Here is an 18,705-nt window from a genome sequence, read left to right on the forward strand (position 1 = left end):
AGGGTTTGAATACAGGCCTCGAAGAATTAGAGCCCTCTGAACTATGCCATCTTCTTAAGGCCTACACTAGGAGCTTCTTCCTGCCATTGACTCCTTCCTCAGTTCCTTCAAAGGGAGGTGGACATAACAGGCACTAGCCAGGGAGGGAGGACTTTCTTCTCCTGAGCTGGCTGACCAGGCCCACGCTGCTGGGCAGAGACTCAGGTCCCTGTTAACCCTTCTTCCTCAGGGTAGAGTCTTTGGAACAGTTGATAAGCTCCCACTCTGGGCCAGATACTAGGTTAGACATCTGATCCTATTAACTCACTTAATCCTCTAACAACCTTGTGAAATGGGTCTTTTTAGCTTCACTTTATAGATAAGAACACTGAGCCTCAGAGAGGTTCAGCAGCTTGCCTCAGATCACACAGCTAAGGAAGGCAGAACTTGGATCCAGCCACAGCTCAGTGGTCCCATGGCATCTGCACTGCCCTCTTCAGGGCACTGCACAAGAATTCTGCTGGTCTGTCTCTCCCACTGGACTGCAGGTTTCTTGAACTCAGGGTCAGGACTTTTAGCTCTTGGCCTGGCACCATGAACCACTCAGTACAGGCTGAATGAATACGGCTCTACCCAAATGCAAACGTCAATCACAGTTTGAGGATTAGATTGGAGAATGCTCTGGCAGCCAGTGGGTTCCTTCCAAAGACATTGGTTCCTGAGTTTAGTCTAATCAATTATTTTGGGGAAGAGGGAATGACCATATATTGATATTTGCTGTGCCTGATACTTTCTAACCATTATTTCACTTTAAGGGAGCCAAGGTTTTTCTCATGGAGAAAGAATCATTCTGCCCCTTTCCTTGAACCCAGGGCAGCCAGGGGGAGATCTGAGACTGTTCCTTGTCACTTTGTCTCCTGCAGGTTCTGGAAAGCCTAGCTTACTGGGATTCAAGGAACCATCACTGTCCCCTGTCTCTTTGGCCCTTGCTGTCCTGGCCTCAGGAGTGGCAGCAGGCCCCAGGGACTCATGGCTCTCTTTCACAAAGCCTCTGTTGTCCAGTGGCATTGCTCTGGTATTGTGAGGCTCGCTTCCTAAGACTGCAGGGTAGAAACTGGGGTAGCTAAGCAGCCTGCCCTTTGGGGAGCCCAGATGACACCTCTGGTCCCCCACGCTCAGTCTCCCTGGAGCTGCTGCACTTCAGCAGAGCAGGGAGAGAGTCCAGGCCATGGTCTTGGCCTCTGATCTCTAAGGTCCTCCTGCCTTTTGGGGCGAGGGGCCCCCGAACTGGCCACAACTGCTCTGTTCTGTGGAGCATAGATGTCCTTGATCTGGTGAACAGCCAAGAAGCCTAACAGATCGGGGAAAATCCTGAACTATGTGGATGAAGAATCAAGGATGGCCAAGTTGCTGATTATTATTGTCCTTACTAGTAACACACAAATAAATAATCATTAGAAATTAACATGTTATAATAATACCTTGATGGCATCTTTGGAATTCCAAAGGTTTTGCATCTTCTAAAGTTCTTTAAAAGACCTTAGGGTGGGCTTCCCTGGTGGTGCAGTGGTTAAGAATCCAACTGCCAATGCAGGGGACACGGGTTCGAGCCCTGGTCCAGGAAGATCCCACGTGCTGTGGAGTGACTAAGCCTGTGCGCCACAACTACTGAAGCCAGTGTGCCTAGAGCCCGTGCTCCGCAACAAGAGAAGACATGGCAATGAGAAGCCCGTGCACCGCAATGAAGAGGAGCCCCCGCTCGCCACGACTAGAGAAAGGCCACACGCAGCAATGAAGAGCCAATGCAGCCAAAAATAAATTTAAAGAAAGAAAGAAAAGGAATAAAAGTTTAAAAAAAAGACTTTAGGGCAAGGACTGGACTTACTCTTCTTATTGCTCCCCCTTCTTTATATCCTACTGCCACCAGCTAATGAGCATTTTTCTGGGCACATCGTTGGTGCTCAGGAGTTGCAGTAAAAATGGAAGTAAATTGCAATGAAGGCAAGTGTCTCTGCTTCTCCAAGAAGCAGGGAGATTCTTCATATGCTATGGCATGAGAAGCTGAAGCCCAGACTGGTGCCCAAGGTCACCCAGAGATAAAGCTAGGAAGACAAGCCCACACCTACAGCCCGAAGATCTCTCTGTCCCTTCTCAACCACTGACAGTGACTGGGCCTGCCCAGAGTCCGGTTATGACAGACGTTTTCTCTCACTTCTCCCCGATCATTCTCTGTCTGGTTTTTACGGAGTGATTAAATACACACTCTAGAATATCAGTTGAGATTGTGCTGCAAATTAACACTCCTTTTATATCCCTCACCTCTCCCACTCAACCTCAGAATGTCGCCCTGGGAAGAAAATGACCCACACAGCACTTTTCCCTTCCAATTCTAGTTACATCTTCATGATTTTTAAAATCATCTTGTCTTCTTTTATTTATAAAATAACAGCTATTTATAATTTAGGCTCTGACTGTGGAAATAAACTCAGGGTGTCAGCCGTGGGGACATGGGAAGTATGAAAATTTTGAAAGTGTTACTTCCATTGATTTTGTTTTGGCTGACAATATACTACTTTTTTTTTTTTTTTTCGGTACGCGGGCCTCTCACTGTTGTGACCTCTCCCATTGCGGAGCACAGGCTCCGGACGTGCAGGCCCAGCGGCCATGGCTCACGGGCCTAGCCGCTCCGCGGCATGTGGGCTCTTCCCAGACCGGGGCACGAACCCGTGTCCCCTGCATCGGCAGGCGGACTCAACCACTGAGCCACCAGGGAAGCCCTATACTACTTTTTAAAAATTAATTTATTTTTATTTTTGGCTGTTTTGGGTCTTTGTTGCTGTGCGTGGGCTTTCTCTAGTTGAGGTGAGCAGGGGCTACTCTTCGTTGTGGTGCGTGGGCTTCTCATTGTGGTTGCTTCTCTTGTTGCGGAGCACGGGCTCTAGGCGTGAGGGCTTCAGTAGTTGTGGCACGTGGGCTCAGTAGTTGTGGCTCGCGGGCTCTAGCACGCAGGCTCAGTAGTTGCGGTGCACGGGCTTAGTTGCTCCATGGCATGTGGGATCTTCCCGGACCAGGGCTCGAACCTGTGTCCCCTGCATTGGCAGGTGGATTCTTAACCACTGCACCACCAGGGAAGTCCCGACAATATACTATTAACATTTTACTTTCCCTGTTACAATTTGGTTTGTTCATTAAAAGTCAGATGTTTGACAAAATTAGTCCACTTTGCAGACTTTTATTTATGATGCTTTTCCATCTCATATGCATTTAATTAATTAATTTGTTTGTTTGTTTGCCTTTGGCCACACCACATAGCATGTGAGATCTTAGTTCCCCAGTCAGGGATTGAATCTGTGCCCCCTGCAGTGGAAGCACGGAGTACTAACAACTGGACTGCCAGGGAATTCCCTAATGTGCATTTATTTATTTATTTTTGCGGTACGCGGGCCTCTCACTGTTGTGGCCTCTCCCGTTGCGGAGCACAGGCTCCAGATGTGCAGGCTCAGCGGCCATGGCTCACGGGCCCAGCTGTTCCACGGCATGTGGGATCTTCCCAGACCGGGGCACGAACCCACGTCCCCTGCATCGGCAGGCGGACTCTCAACCACTGCGCCACCAGGGAAGCCCCTATTTATTATTTTTTCCTTTTTTTTTTTTTAACCTCTTTATTGGAGTATAATGCTTTACAATGGTGTGTTAGTTTCTGCTTTATAACAAAGTGAATCAGCTCTACATATACATATATCCCCATACTTCATATGCATTTAAAATGATCAATTGTGTGTGTTAAGATTAGTGTACCGATACATCTTAAACCAATCAAAAATAACAAAGAAAACATAATCCCAATGTTATGAATCAGCAGTAAGTTAGAAACTGCCTGAGTGTAGAGCAAAGAATTCACGTCCTAGTGAATAAATTCCTTGCAGCATAGATGCTAGCAGAACTGTTCTTTCCAATAAACTAATTTTTTTTTCACTTTTACCTTGTGTAGAAGGTGTAGGGGTTTTAAGAAAAATCTAAGTCAGTAATTTCTTTAAAATTATCCTGGTGAGGTATTGATTGATTGATTGTGGTAAAATATATATAAACATAAAATTTACCATTTTAACTATATTTAAGTGTACAGTTCAGTGGCATTAGTACATTCACATCTTTGTGTAACCATCCCCACTGCTCATTTCCACAGCTTTTTCATCATCCCACATCTAGCATATATGTTTTAAATATTCATTTTCATTTTGTTAAGTAGGAAGAGCTTCCCGATCTTCCCAGCCCACACCTTGGAGATATTAAATTAAGGAGGGTAACAGTCACTTCCATGTATTAAGATTGCCACGTGCTTTGTAGGCATCATTGCCTATAATCCTCAAACAACCTCATGAAATCTGAGTCTGGTCTCTATTTCACAAAGAAGCTGGAACTGGCCAAGGACACACACGAATTTGAGCATGAATTTGAGCCCAGAGAAGGTGCCCCTTCCGGTGGCCCTCAGCTCTCATCCACTCAACCCTGTGCAAGCGGCGAGCGTCTCCAGCCTGGATCTCCAAGCCCAGGGTGTGCCTCTCAGCAACTGGCGGTGTCCCCTGCTGGGTCTGTGCCGTTTGAGGGCAGCCGCTTCCCAGCCTCACCTCTAGCTCCACGATCCTGGGTCTCTGGACTGAAGTCCCTCTGCTCTCCCCACTTCCAGTTCCTCCTCTCCACCTCCCTGTGCTCATTTCATGGCTGCGAGCACTTCCTTACCTCTGTTCCTCCTGCCTCCCTTCAAGCCCTTCCCTTGTCACCCTCTCCAGTGCGGGTTATTTCCACACCCTACTCAGTACAGACCCCAGAGACCTGGATGGGCTTGCCTGGGTCTTTGCTGCTTCTTTCAAACTTTTATTCTTCCTCTCTCTGCAGAGCAAAGCTCATCTCCCTGCAGCTGGGATCGGACCCCCTCTACCCCTCTGAGTCGTCACCTATGCCTCCCATCCTGCCAGGTACCCCCTGGTTCACTGAACACTTGCGATCTCGTGAAGCTTCCTCTGCATGCAGCCCCCAACGCTCACGAGAGCCTCACACTTCCTTCCCCTGTAGCCGTCTTCACCTTCTCTCCACTCAGCCTCTCCTTCCCAGGCCCAGACCCAGGGCCTCCATTGTCTGGTCTCTTTTCCCCCCCCTCCTTCTGCCCTGTTCCTCAACCTCTGACAGCCTCCTGGTTCTTCAGCCTCTTCTTGTCTCTCCTCTTTCCTCCATGGGTTCTCAGTGAGTCCCCTTGCAGCTCTGTTTTTCAGCTACTCTTGTCTGGAAAAACCTTCCATCAGGTCCCTGGCTTTTACCCCATGTACCACGGTTGAAGAAAAACACAACATAGACTCCACTTCAAACTCCTGGCCTCCTGAGCCCTTGGTGTCACCCATCACTTCTGGTCTTTGTCCCTGACTAGCCCCTTCACCCGTTGCTCTGCCCATCAGTTCTGGTCTTTGTCCCTGACTAGCCCCTTCACCCGTTGCTCTGCCCATCAGCTCTGGTCTTTGTCCCTGACTAGCCCCTTCACCCGTTGCTCTGCAGAGTAACTGGCACAGCTTCACCATGATTCTTGAGACTCCTCCTGGGCTCCCTTCTCAACAGAAGATGGTGCCTCTTATTTCACTGAGGAAACAGCGGGCTCTCAGTCTTGAACTCCCTCGACTGCCCACCCCACGACTTGCAGGTATATGAAGCAAGATGTGAAATGGAAGCTTTGGCAGAGACACTACAGTGTGATCGATGCCAGGTATCAAGTTGGTTGGGAGACAGACCACCCCTGGGACCATGCACATTTCCAAATGTTCATGACCAAGAATCTGCTAGACGACTCTAACACCCCCGGCATGGAATAAAAGGATTGAAAAGGAGGTTAGAAAGGATTTTTTTTAGAGGGGGAGAGTTGTGTTGGGGGGACACCCCTCCCAAGAGGGAGACCATGTAAGGCCTCACCTCTGGCCAAAAGAGGCCACTTGGAAAGGTTAACATATGACCCCTGGAGCTTGGTGGCTACAGTGGATTGGTATCTGATTGCATCTGAGGGATTTAAGGCAAAAGGCAACAGGGCAGAGAGAGGACAGACTGCACTGAGAACGAATTACCCTTGGCCCTACAATGGAGCCAGAATGCATGGGTGTGCCTTATGAAAGAGAGGCGGGCTCCACAGAGAGCTAGCCAGCCTGGAGCTGTTGTAAACCCCATCAGGAAGAGTGTCTGCAGGAGGAGGGGACCCCATGGAGTGGAGGATGGCTCTTAAGCTCCTACATTAAGAGCTGAGGAAGAATATGCAAGACCCTTGTCAGGGGAGGTACAGTTAAATGTTCCCAATGGAGGCTTCTTAGGACCCAAAGGAGTAACCCACCAAGAGACAAGTTGAAATACCTGTTGGGCCCAGAGAGCACAAACTATCTTAAGACAGTACCAGTCAAATAAGGGTGTTTTCGCTTCTCCTGACCTCTTATCCCTGTTTTTGCTTCATTCCTGATGGGGTCTGAAACCAAAATTATCCTGAGAAGGGGAGGAAGTGTGGACACATAAAGTTGGCAATGAGATGCCCCTCCTAGACCACAGTGTTCTCACTTGCAGCTGGCCCCAGTGGAAAGAAGAGAGACCCCTTGGCCGTGAATGAACTTAGGACTTTGATTCTTATTTGAGATTGGATATTTGTAATTAGAGAATTGACACTAAATTTGCAACCTGAAGTTCCCATAGAATTGATGACTTCTAGATTTCTATTTCCAGCACAGACTTCTCCTTTGACGTTTCATTCTTATGTGTTCTAAAGCCTACTGGTCATTCCCAATTAGTTGTTCTCCAAGCTCCTCCAACTCAGCGTGTCAGAACCAAACTCCTCTCTCTCTCTGAACAAGAGGCTCTTCTTTATGGTGGTAATAGTTTAGTTGGAAGCACCACCGTCCATTCATCCACCCACCCACCCATCATTCCAAATGATGCCTCAGTTCTCCTATCACTTTTCTCCATTTGAACACTTGTGAAAATGTGGTTCAAATATGAACCCCATTTATTTTCTCTATTTGAAACACTAAGACAACTTGTTCAGATGCTCTTTTTGGTGTCCTTTGGGCTTTGTTTGGCACAAGAGCATCTTTTATAAATTGTCTACTTTTATTCTTTTCTCATTAGTTGGCAACGATGAACAGAGCTCTACTCAATGCCACTGCAGTGGTGAACACCTACATAAGTGTGGTCACCGCAGCCATGGAGCAAGCAGATCATTTGTCAAGTGGCTGGCCAGGTGATATAGAATATGCTTAAGCTAATAAGAAATAAATACTGTATTACTACTTTCCCAGAAAATTTGTAGTTTCAAGAATTCATAACTGCAGACCCCCTATCTGACCCTGGGTAGAAATACTGTTCTACAGGTTAATTCAAATCCCACCTGCCTACTTCTGATGCCTTCATTCTTCCATTCCCTGTCTCTAGACAAAATTGCCTTCGGCTCTCGGCTCACATCATTCTGTTTCTTACCTTTGTTCTTGCTGTTTCTTCAGCCTGGAACCCACTTCCTTATAGGAAGCCCTTTCTATACTCTGGGCTTAAGTAGATAGATGCCCTTTCACTATGGTCCCCAAATATCCAAGGTGTATCTCTATGATTGCTTATGATTTATCTTATTGTATCGTAAGTGTCTTTAAATTATCTGCATCCATTACTAGACTGTGAAATTCTTAAGGTAAGGACCCTGCCTGATTCAACTCTGTATGTGTGGGACTTAACTCAGTGCCTGGCATATAGCCAGTCCTCACATGTTTGGTAAATGAATGAATGAATGAGTCAGCGGTACCTGCCGGTCTGCCAGATCGATCTTGTTCCCCAGCACCACCATGGGGTAGGACTGCTCCATTGGAATGGTTTTGGCCAGAACATCATCCCTCCAGGTTTCCAGGGCTTCAAAGGTCTCCAGGTCAGTGACATCAAAAGCCAGGATGCAGCCATCAGAGCCTTTGTAGAAGGTAGACACCATGGAGCGGAATCGCTCCTGTCCTCCTGTGTCCCAGATCTGGAGGGGAAGAACAGAGGCTCCATGGGGCTGTGATGAGTGGCTGAAGGTATGCCCAACCAGGTCACATCATGTCAAAACTTCCTTTTCTGGGTAGGGGGCAGATAGCCCTGGCACAGGTGCACGAGGTCCTTTCACACATGGGCATCACACACCCTGTCACCCATGTACACTATAGAATCTCTGCAGTAATATTTAACATCCCAAGAGTACTTTCACATCTGAGTCCTCATTTTCCACCTGGGGCGTCAGGACAGTCATTGTTTTTCCACCTGATAGATTTGGACCTTGGGAGTGACTTGCCCAAGTCCACTTGGCAAGTTTTCCAGGGAACCTGAGCCTTAGGGTGGGGCCTCTTAATTCTGGATTAATGCTCTTCCTTCTAGATCAGGGATCAGTAAATCTTTCCGTAAAGGGACATATAGTAAATAACGTAGGCTTTGCAGACTATACACCGTCTGTTGCCACTACTCAATTCTGCTGTTGTACTGTGAAAGCAACCAAAGAGACCGTGAGTAAACAAACGGGCAGGGCTGTGTTCCAATAAAACTTTATTTTCAAAAGCAGATGGCGGACAAGATTTGGCCCATGAATTAAAGTTTTCTGATCTATGCTCTAGACTCTTCTAGCTCCTGGTGCACATTGCTGTGTGAGTGGCCATCCACGGAATATGGGGTGATATTCAGGTGTGTATATTGAAGAGGGAATGAGAGGGCAGCTCACCTGTAGCTTCAAAGTTGTGTCATCCAGTATGATAATCTTGGAGAGGATACTAGCTCCCAGTGTGGTCTGATAGTCCTCATAAAATGTCTTGTGCACGAATCGGTGGAGGAGGGAAGTCTTTCCAACACTAAGGAAAAAACCCAGACACATGTGGACACACACACACACACACACACACACACATATCCATACCTTTCTCAACATCTTACCATGACCCTCTCACCACTGTCTCTCTCTGAGATTTTGAATTTCTAACATTTGCAGTTTGAGTAGCTTGCTAATACTAGGGAATGGACACAAGAAGCAGGGACCAAAGTGAGCAGAGAAGTTTTCAGAGAGCTGAGTGCCTCACAGCAAAAGGTTCAGGTCTTTCCTGAATGTAGCAGGAGGTAGGAGGGCAGAGAGATGCTAAATGGCTTGCCTAATTCACACACCTAGTTACTGCAGAGTTAAGTGCAGAGCTGCGGTCAGAAACCAGGTAGCCTGACTCCCAGTCTCTTTCTCCCATCTCAGTTCCCTTCCCTGGGGTGGAATGCCCTCCCTGGTGCCACTCTGAATCAGAAAGGGACCCATGCAAGGTGGGAGCACATACAGGACGTCTCACTGTTCTTGGGTAGGGGCTTCTTCCCAACCCCCAGACCCCGAGCTGAACTTGGCTTACCCCAGGGATCCGATGATGATGAGCTTGAGGTCCACCTTCTTCTGAGGATTCATGGAGGGGCTTCAGAGCCTGTAGGGAAACAGAAGTCATCTACATGCTGGCCAGAGTAACCCTGTGGCCATTGTCACTGGGGCTGGTCTCTACTTTCCCCTCGTCATGTGCAGAACTCTATCCTGGGATCGGATGGGTTTGTTCTCCAAAAGAGGCGGATGACTCAGCAACCCTTACACACCCACCTCCGCACCCCCCGGGGGTCTCTCTGAGGCTGGAAGGATGGTGGCCCCGCCCTGTAGGACAGGCACACCTCTCACCTTTCAGCTCTACCAACCCCGTGGAGCACCAAGGCTGGACTGGACTGAACAGAGGCCTCGCAGACAGCCTGTGTTCCAAGCCTGGAGCCAGGGATGGAGGGAAGAGGAGATGGGGGTGGGACAAGGGGTCCATTGTTAGGACTGCTGAGAGGCTTTGGATGGAAGAGTGGCCTTCCTTCAGCCCGAGGTGTTGCTGCATTGGCAGAATCAAAAGGCTCTTCTCTAATGCAGCTGGTGGGGGTGTAACTGGTACATGTTTCTGGAAAGCTGCTTGGCAGTGAGTATTGAGAGCCTTAAACATATCCCTGCCCTCCACTTCTAGGAATTTGTCCTAAAAACATAATCTGAAACGCAGGCAAAGCCTCTTGTTCAGGAATGTTCTTTCCCAGCGTCATTTATAAACATCCAACAATAAAGAAAAAAAAAATCATGGCACACGATGAACTATTAAGCAGTCGTTAAAATGGAGTTTGTGAGCATATTATAATAACGTGGGAAAACGCTTACACCACAGGATCTAAATGAAAAACAGAAGACACTAAACTGTACATACCATACCACCCCCCCCCGTATTGAAATGAATTCCTACTTGCATGGAAAAAGATCTAGAAAGAAATATATAAAAAATGTAAGTGGTTAATTCTGGGTGGTAGGAAACTATGATTTTAACTTTGTTCTCTATACTTTTTAGTACGTTCCAATTTTTTTTAACAACACACATGTCAAACATGTATTGTTCCTATAAGAGAAAAATACTTGTATGTCTGTTTTATACATATAAATTATATATGTATATATATTGTGATTATTAACAAGATAAAGCAAAACTGTCTCAGGGAATTATGCTTAACTGGCTCCTTGGTTCGACCCTTACGCGCATACACATATATACTATTCCCAACTCCTGGGTCTTCTGACCTTGGATGCGGTAGGTGCATTGAGTTAACCTTGATCTGACTCTGCCTGGTCGAGGTAGCAAAAGTTGGTCAGCTTGAACTTGCCTGGTACTGGGAAAAAGCTCTCAATTGGACGTCCTGAGGTTTTGGTTCTAATTCTCACTTTGCCACTGTGTGACCTTGGGCCAGTTACTTCCCCTCTTTGAGTCTTGGCTTTCCAACTAGAGGATGAGCCATCTGGGCCCCAAAGACCCAAGGCCCCTTCTGGTTGAAAAATGCTTTATCTACTGGGGTGTAACTCGCTGGGCCACGAGAGCCTTGCCCAGGGCAAAAGACAAAGCAAATAGGAGCTCACTCCAGGGAGTCATCAGGGGAGAAAGGAAAGGGGGGAGTGATTACAGCAGAGAGAAAATGTCAAGAGCCCCGGCAGAGGCCCCAAGAAACTGCTGTGAGAATTCAGGGCTGGGGGAGAAGCTGCCAATCCAACTGGGCCCTGAGGAAATGACACAGGTAGTTGGGGGTGATATTTCCAAGGAGGAAATGAAATATCAAAGCTCTGGGAACAGGGGAGTGGAGAAGGTGGATGGTTTGCTTCAGGGAAGGGTGAGGCGAAGAGTGTGGAGAGAGAAAAGCCTAGAAAGGAAGCAAGATTAAGATGGGTCATGAATACAGACCAAGGATTCTGTCATTCATTTATTCATTCGTCAAACATTTCCCACGCTTCAGACAGGCAGAGGAAGAGAATTCAAAGTATTAACAGGGGCTGGTATTTTGTAATGGGTGTCACCGCCCAGAAGGAAACCAGCCAAGGGAGAAGTGACTCAGAAGCTTCTGAAAGGCATGTGTCTCTAAGCATCAGTTACCAGTCGGGAAGGGGAGCAAGGGTGAGCTCTTTCCTAAAGGCTTTGGTACAACCTGCTAACTTAGCCTCAAAGGTCAATAGAGTGCCCTGGAAAGGGAGTCAGAACAAAAGGGAGGCGGGGGAAGTGGGAAGGGAACCAGCATTGGCTGAGCACCTGCAGGGGCTGCTCTGTAGGGCTTAGGAAATCATGAGCTATGAGATGAGTACAACGGGGGCTCAGAGAAGCCAAGTCACTCATAACTCATCTAAGGCCCCACAGGTAGTATACGGATGAGTTAACGTGTGAGTCAAAGGCCAGAGAAGGCTGCTCTGTGCCATGTTGCCCCCTGACGTCCTGAGTTTGAACCGTAGAATCTGTGTGCACAGGATCTAGGGCACTGGGCTCAGGTTTGGTGAACCCCAACAAAACCCTGGTAGAGCTGTAGGGGATCGAGAGAAAGGCAGCCAAAGGGACAAGAGCCACAGTGGAAGCCAAGGGAATGGGCTGCTGAACAGGAGCCGTCGTGTGTGGACTGACCACAGGGGTCAAAAGAGCATCCTGAGGCAGAGGGGAGCAGATTCACACGTTGCCATGCGGAGTTGTCAACGCTCACACTATAAGCTAAGGTTTACTCGCCTGGTGGTGTTGTAGAGCACTTTGCGAATATGCAAATAAACATATCATCGGGAGGTTAATAAATGAATACATTATTATACTACATTTAACACACATAGTACATTATTATAATGCATTTATGGCACTAATTAAGGGCTCAAGAAACGTTAGCACACAGAAATATCTTGTGGGATTGATACTACTCTTATCTCTGTTTTACCACTGAAGTGTTTAGAGAGGTGTTAAGCTCATCTCTAAAAGCACGGTCTGTAAGTGGCAGAACTGGGACTTGAATACAGGCCTGATTCCAGAGATCACACTCTCAGCTGCTAGGTCCTACTTACCGCCTTCTGTGAAACTAGAATGAGGATCACACACCCTGCCACTTGGTGCCCCTGTCGGAGAGTCTGGGGGGCTGGATGGTTCGGGTTTGACATGGTGCAGCAGAGCTGGTGTGCGTATGAAGGGAAAGCTGGGGTTGAGGGCGGGGCAGGTGGAAAGTGCATGCGTATAACAGAGGATCGATATCCACTATGTGTAAAGCACTCTACAGACAATCAAAGACAACACAGAACATAAAAGCAGGCAAAGAATACGAATAAGTAACCAGTAGAGATCTTATAAATGATAAGTAGTAACCCTTGGGAGACACTTAAACTTACTAATTTTTAAGGACATGCAAAGTTAAAAAATACCACTCTTTTACCCACCAGAGTGGCAAAAATTCAGAAGATTGATGATAATATTTAGTGTTGACAAGTGGGTGGGGGAAAACTCTTGTTTACTGCTGATAGACTCTGAATTGGCACTGTCTTTTTTGGACGGCAGTTTGACAGTATCAAAATTTAATATGCATATACCCTAGATTCTAATTCTAGGAGTCTATCCAACAGAAATACACATATGCTCAAACATACATTTTTACAAAGATAATTGCTGAAGAACATTGTAACCTAAATGTCCATCAATAAAAGACCCTTGGCCTAAATTATGATCCATACATACTCTGAAATACTAGGCAGTTTTTAAATGAGTGAAGTAATGAAGTGGAAAAATATGACAATTTAAGTGAAAAAAAATCACTGAACATTTTGTATAGTATGATCACAATTGTATAAAAACAACAACCCTGTGTGTGTGACTATATGTTTAATATTATATGTATGCTTGTCCTGCAATACATAGAAAGCTATGGATAGATACATACTAAATGATTAATAGGATGTGGGGAAAGGTAGATTAGAGGCAAGGAGCTATTGTTTTATTTTATATATGCCTTCTGTTAAAATTTGTTACACAAGTCTAAGTTGTTATTGTAATTAAAAATATCAAATAGGGCTTCCTTGGTGGTGCAGTGGTTAAGAATCCGCCTGCCAATGCAGGGGACACAGGTTTGATTCCTGGTCCGGGAAGATCCCACATGCCACGGAGCAACTAAGCCCATGAGCCACAACTACTGAAGCCCACGGGCCTAGAACCCGTGCTCCGCAACAAGAGAGGTCACTGCAATGAGAAGCCTGTGCACCGCAATGAAGAGTAAACCCCGCTCGCCACAACTAGAGAAAGCCCGCACGCAGCAATGAAGACCCAATGTAGCCATAAATAAATAAATAAATATTTTAAAAATTTAAAAAATAAAAAAAGCCTGGTGAGGACTTCTCAGTGTATGTGGCATGAAGTCCAGTTTCCTGGCTTAAATTCCTGGAATTCCTCACCACGTCTAAAAATATATATATACATCAAATAAAGACAACATTTCTTTATAAAGAGCAGGTGGAAGGATGGCAGCCCAAAGACATCTGAGTGTGACTTCCTGACAGGACAAGTCACTTTTGTGTCTGGGGCAGGAGAGAGAGGCCTCCTGGGACTCCAGAGTGATCATGAGTTTTGGCGTCAGGGTTTTCATCCCACCTCCATATATTTGTGACCTTGGGAGAGTTTCTTAACCTTGGTGAGTCTGTTCCCTTGTGGGTAAAATAGACATCACTCATGGCTGTGGCTGATTCTGCAGTGTGGCATGTGTCATGCTCTTAGAGCAAATTGGAAAGACCTGGTTAAACGGTTAAACACGGTGGGGGGCAGATACCTGATTTGTAGTGCCTGCCGCTTTCTGTGGTGTAAATACTCCCACCGTGGCTGATTTCAAGCTACCAGTGTGGATCATTCTCCAGTTCACTACAGAAGGACCCCAAAGTTCATCTAGTCCGACCTCCCACCCAGTGCTTGAGCCACCTGCACCATATTCATGGAAAGATGGCCAGACTTGCCCCACAGAACTTGCCTCCACTAGGGGTGGATTTCTCCTGGAAGCCACAGAAAGAATGCTCAGTTCCTCTGCTACCTGCCAGCCCTCCTGAGATTTAAAGTCTTGGAGTTTTACTTGAGTCTTTTCTTCTCCAGATTCTTATAACTCACCTCAGCCTTTACTCTGAGCCCCCTACACCCACCACTGCCCTAGTTCTTCCTCTGGCTGAGCCCTCAAAGTCTGCTGCCATGCAGATTCCCCTACACCCTGCCAGAAGGGCAGGGATTAGCTGGGGCTGCTATTTGCAATAGCCTGTCTCTCTCTTCCCTTCTCCACCAGCTTGGTGTGTGTGGTTGACTCTGTTCCTTGCCATGCCTTCTCACAAGACATTCAGGATCAAGCAATTCCTGGCCAGGAAACAAAAACAGAATTGTCCCACTCTCCCAGTGGATTTGCATGAAAACTGGTCATAAAATCAGGTACAACTCTAAGAGGAGATATTGGAGAAGAGCCAAGCTGGGTCTGTAAGGAATCACACACGAGACGGCCCACATATCGATGCTGTATCAAGGTCACTGGCATCTTACCATATCTAGCTGTCCACTGTCTGGACAGCAGGACATGTTCTACTGGGAAAAATGATTTTCCTCTTTGTTTCTATGCTTCTGCACTAGCAGGTTGGTTCAGTAGTAAATATGTGAGCCCTTTTGTTTGAAAAATAAAATAAAATAAAACAGCCTGGTCGTTGGTCCCAGGATAACTAGCAGCAAGAGGGTGACCAGGACTACATCACTGGCAATGGAGGGTGGCTTGAGGGTAGACACTGGATGGGCTCACCAGGGAACCACGTGCAGATTTCAGACTGTGCCTGAAGGTCCTTCTTGTAACATTTGGGCTCTGCCCTTGGCTGGGCTTTGGCAATGTCTGTCCTTTTAAGCCTCCTTCCTCCCACTCAGCTGACTCAGATACTTTAAACCAGTGCATCCTCCTAGAGGCCAGACTGAGTCATCACCCTCCACTGTTAAATAACAGTGAAAAGCAGGTTTGCAATGCAGGGCTCCCCTTCAGCCGGCTCAGGTCTGAACAGAGCAGAGTCTGCCGGGGACTGTTCTCCACTGCACGTGGCTAACTCTTCTCCCCATCTTGCCTGGCAGGACTTCTAAGCCCTAGCCTTGCCCATCTGCCACAGCTCAGTGTAGCTCAGTGCCCAGGGAGTGAGAAAGATGCAGTTGATGCCTCCCCAGTGCCCCCACCCCATGCAACACGTTCTTTTTAAAGTCAGTCTTCTAAGAACTCTTGGACCTGCTGTGTTTTTACCTTCCCACTTTGTTTCTCTCTACCCTCCTGGCCCCAACCGGGACGCAGACACAACCTTCCGCCTAAAAGAGGTGTTGGGTGAGGTGTCATTTCTGCTGACGGGGGGAGGGATGAGAGGCAGTGAGCAGGGGGGCAGCTGAGATTTCTGAAGCAGGCAAAGCCTCCCTTCCTCAGACCATCTTACCCCACGTCACTGCCTCCCCTCTCTGCTCCCACGCTTTGGAAAATAACAAATGTATCCACCCTAAAACATAAATGGGATTTACAATCTTGAAGTAAGTTTGCCTTTGAAAAGAGGCTATCGGGGAGCATACGCCTTTATTGCCTCGCAGGAAGGCTTACAAGTCTGCCTCACCCACCCAAATCCTAGCAGGTTTAGACCTGCTCTCTCCGGGAAGTGTACCCACAGCCCTGGTTTCAGGAGGCTCAGCACTCCTGTTCTTTAAGTTCTCTGGGGGTATTAGTTCTATTTCCCCAAGTAGGCTGTCAGTGCCCAGTGGGCAGGACAATGCCTCACACCTCTCAGTATCCCCCCAAAGAGTCTGACCCATGCCGGGGATACTGAGTCTTCAATAAATAGTCATCTATCCATCCATCTTTCTGTCCATCCATCCATCCATTCATCTGTCCATCCGTCCATCAGTCTATCCATCATCCAGCACATGGACTGCATGCCTACCACGCACTATGTAGGTCTGAGGATATAGGTAAGTTACTATCTCCATGTGACCTGGGGTGGGGGATTGATCTGTAAGTCCAAAGAAATTATTTTTATTAATATACAATGCTAGCAACTATAGGACACTTTGCAGTTAAAAACATGCCATCATAGCCCGGATTTCAGAGTCAGGAACAACTAGTTTGTGGCAAGCTGAGACTAACATCCGGGCCTGTCCAACGCTGCTCATTGGCTCCCCAAGCATCACAGAGCTGTGCTGAGAGGCGTAATTACAGTCTAGAACAAGAGGGACACTCTCCTACTCCAGGGGTTCCCCCTTCCCCGATGAGACCCGTGGGTTGACACGGTTCCACCCCAGAAGGTGCCCTGTCAAAGTGGCGAGGAGACTCTGGGTGCTAGCAGGACACAGCCCTGCTGAAGGGCTCCGGTCTCTGGCTGGCCCTTCTCTGACTGTGCCGGCAGCTGCATCGCTTTGCTGCTGACAGCCGGCCGTGTAGAGCCCCGAGCCGGGCCCCAACTCCCCTGGCTGGGCAGGGAGTCCTTTCTGCCTTGGCTCGCTGCCACCCCCTGGGAGTTACTCAGGCGTGGGTGTTCTTTGGGCTGGATCTAAACCCTGCAGCTGACAGATCCTAAGCCTCCCTTGCCTCCACTCCTCCCCACGCCCCAAAACCCAAATACCTCTGGGGCTGCTGGAATAGACAGGAACCGAGCAAAGCTTCCAGGGCCCTTTCAGCCTCTGACGGCAGGTGGGGATTCCCTCTGGGTCGGGGTCTCCTCTTAGAGCAGCAGTCTTGGCCGGGTCAGAGGAAAAAGGCTTTGGGAGGAAAAAAGAGTTTGTTGAGGCTAAGACACTTCCTTCTGAGTTTTCCTCCTCTCCCTCTCATGCACAAACTTGGGAAAGCTGCAAAAGAGGCTGGGCTGGGGTGACCTCAGCCGTGTGGGTGGAGGGAGTGGGAGGGTGGGAAAGCCAGGCTTCCGAGCTGACTGGATTTGGGGCCCCTTGAGAATTTAGTTTACAGGGACTCTGGTCCTGGGGGGAGTGAGGCATAGGAGGCATGAGGGTGGGCCCTTGTGGGTCAGAGGGTCTGCAAGGTAACGTACCAGTGTGTGGGCACCATAAAAAGCCTCCGGCTGCTTTTAGGAACTTCTGCCTCTGTTGCTGGAAGCCGCCCAGGAAAGGGGCCCTTTTGTTGGTTGAATTATCAGACTCACATGTGCAGTAGATTCCCTCCTGCCATCAGCCTGGTTAGGAGAGGCTCTAGTCCTCACACCTTGCCCTCACTTTAATACCGCACACACACACCACATCTACACACACACACACAAACACACCACATCAACACACACACACACACACACACACAGAACCAGACTTGTGAGATGGGAGGCAAGTCCTGACATCTCCCTGTGCCTCTCAGATGAGAATGTGTGACCCAACCCGAAGTTCTTAGGAGACTACAGGAAGTTAAAATGTTAGTGTGAGGCAGATTTGAGCTGCCTGGAACTATGCCTTGGGTAACTATGGCTGGCAGATTAAACGGGAATAAAGTGAGTTTAGACACGCCCAGATGGATCCCTTTAAGGCTTATAATACATTTGATGCGCCCCTCCGTTCCCACAGTCCTCCTGAGATGGGGTTTTTCCTTCTTGGAGTTCCATCCTTTGTTTAATAATCCTCACCGTCAAAAAGTTCTTCCTTTTCTCCAATCTGAGTCTCTGACGCTGCTTCTTTGCTACTGTCTAGGTCTGTCTGGTCAGGTAGACTATACATTCCTCAAGGGTGGACTTAATATCCCTGAACCCACACTAGGCCACATGCAGTGCTAGATACAGGCCCTGGAGAGGAGTTTTTGGTGGAACAAAAGCTCCAGTTGAAGCTCATTTCTTTGTTTCACTAGCAAACATGCCTGGAGGGAGGGTGCAGTGATTTCCATGAAGTGTAGTATTGGACAGGATACATTAAATTTGGAAAAATTCTAGGACATATTCCACTTGGTTTACTTTGGAAAGGATGCCTCCATTCGCCCTCAGGACAACCACTGGTTTATGACAGCCAGTTTGCCCTTAATTTGGTGCCCTTTGGAATCCCCTGCCCCCCATTCTTCTGCTTTTCTGAGATCAGGTTTTAAATGAACGTGTGTGTGTGTGTGTGTGTGTGTGTGTGTGTGTGAGAGAGAGAGAGAGAGAGAGAGAGAGAGAGAGAGAGAGGGAGAGAGAGGGAGAGAGACGGGTATCTGTAGAGGTATAGAGGCACATTTGAGCCTCTTTCAGAGAACATGTAAAAGTTACCATGGGCCCAACGGCTGCTGTGGGTGCTTTTGGGTAGGGGAAGTGAACTCTCCTCAGCTAGTCATTACAGCCTCTGAATATGGGACTGAAATTTATACTTTTAGGGGATGTTTGCAAACTAC

The 18,705-nt window shown here is 47.7% G+C and overlaps 1 protein-coding gene and 1 pseudogene across 6 annotated transcripts in view; one reads left to right on the forward strand and one right to left on the reverse strand.

The window, feature by feature from the left end:
* The window catches only part of RAB7B (RAB7B, member RAS oncogene family), a 58,780-nt gene extending 41,101 nt beyond the window's left edge, over positions 1-17,679 (reverse strand). For 3 of the 6 annotated variants that reach the window (XM_027082800.1, XM_027082794.1, XM_027082799.1), the window contains exons 1-5: positions 17,396-17,513; positions 16,973-17,108; positions 9,390-9,458; positions 8,729-8,855; positions 7,790-8,005 (exon numbers count right to left, since the gene is read on the reverse strand). In XM_027082800.1, coding sequence (XP_026938601.1) covers positions 7,790-8,005; positions 8,729-8,855; positions 9,390-9,442 — 396 coding nt within the window. In that variant the 5' untranslated portion in view covers positions 9,443-9,458; positions 16,973-17,108; positions 17,396-17,513. Of the gene's footprint in view, positions 1-7,789; positions 8,006-8,728; positions 8,856-9,389; positions 9,459-9,700; positions 13,426-16,972; positions 17,223-17,395 lie in introns of those variants that run through there. The other 3 variants (XM_027082796.1, XM_027082795.1, XM_027082797.1) reach the window with 3 other exon arrangements.
* Positions 14,670-14,994, forward strand: LOC113607451 (60S ribosomal protein L39-like; annotated as a pseudogene).
* Positions 17,680-18,705: the final 1,026 nt, after the last annotated feature.

This window comes from Aethalodelphis obliquidens, unplaced genomic scaffold (genome assembly GCF_003676395.1).
Source record: "Aethalodelphis obliquidens isolate GAN/ISIS:26980383/991018 unplaced genomic scaffold, ASM367639v1 scaffold48, whole genome shotgun sequence".
Lineage (NCBI taxonomy): Eukaryota > Metazoa > Chordata > Mammalia > Artiodactyla > Delphinidae > Aethalodelphis > Aethalodelphis obliquidens.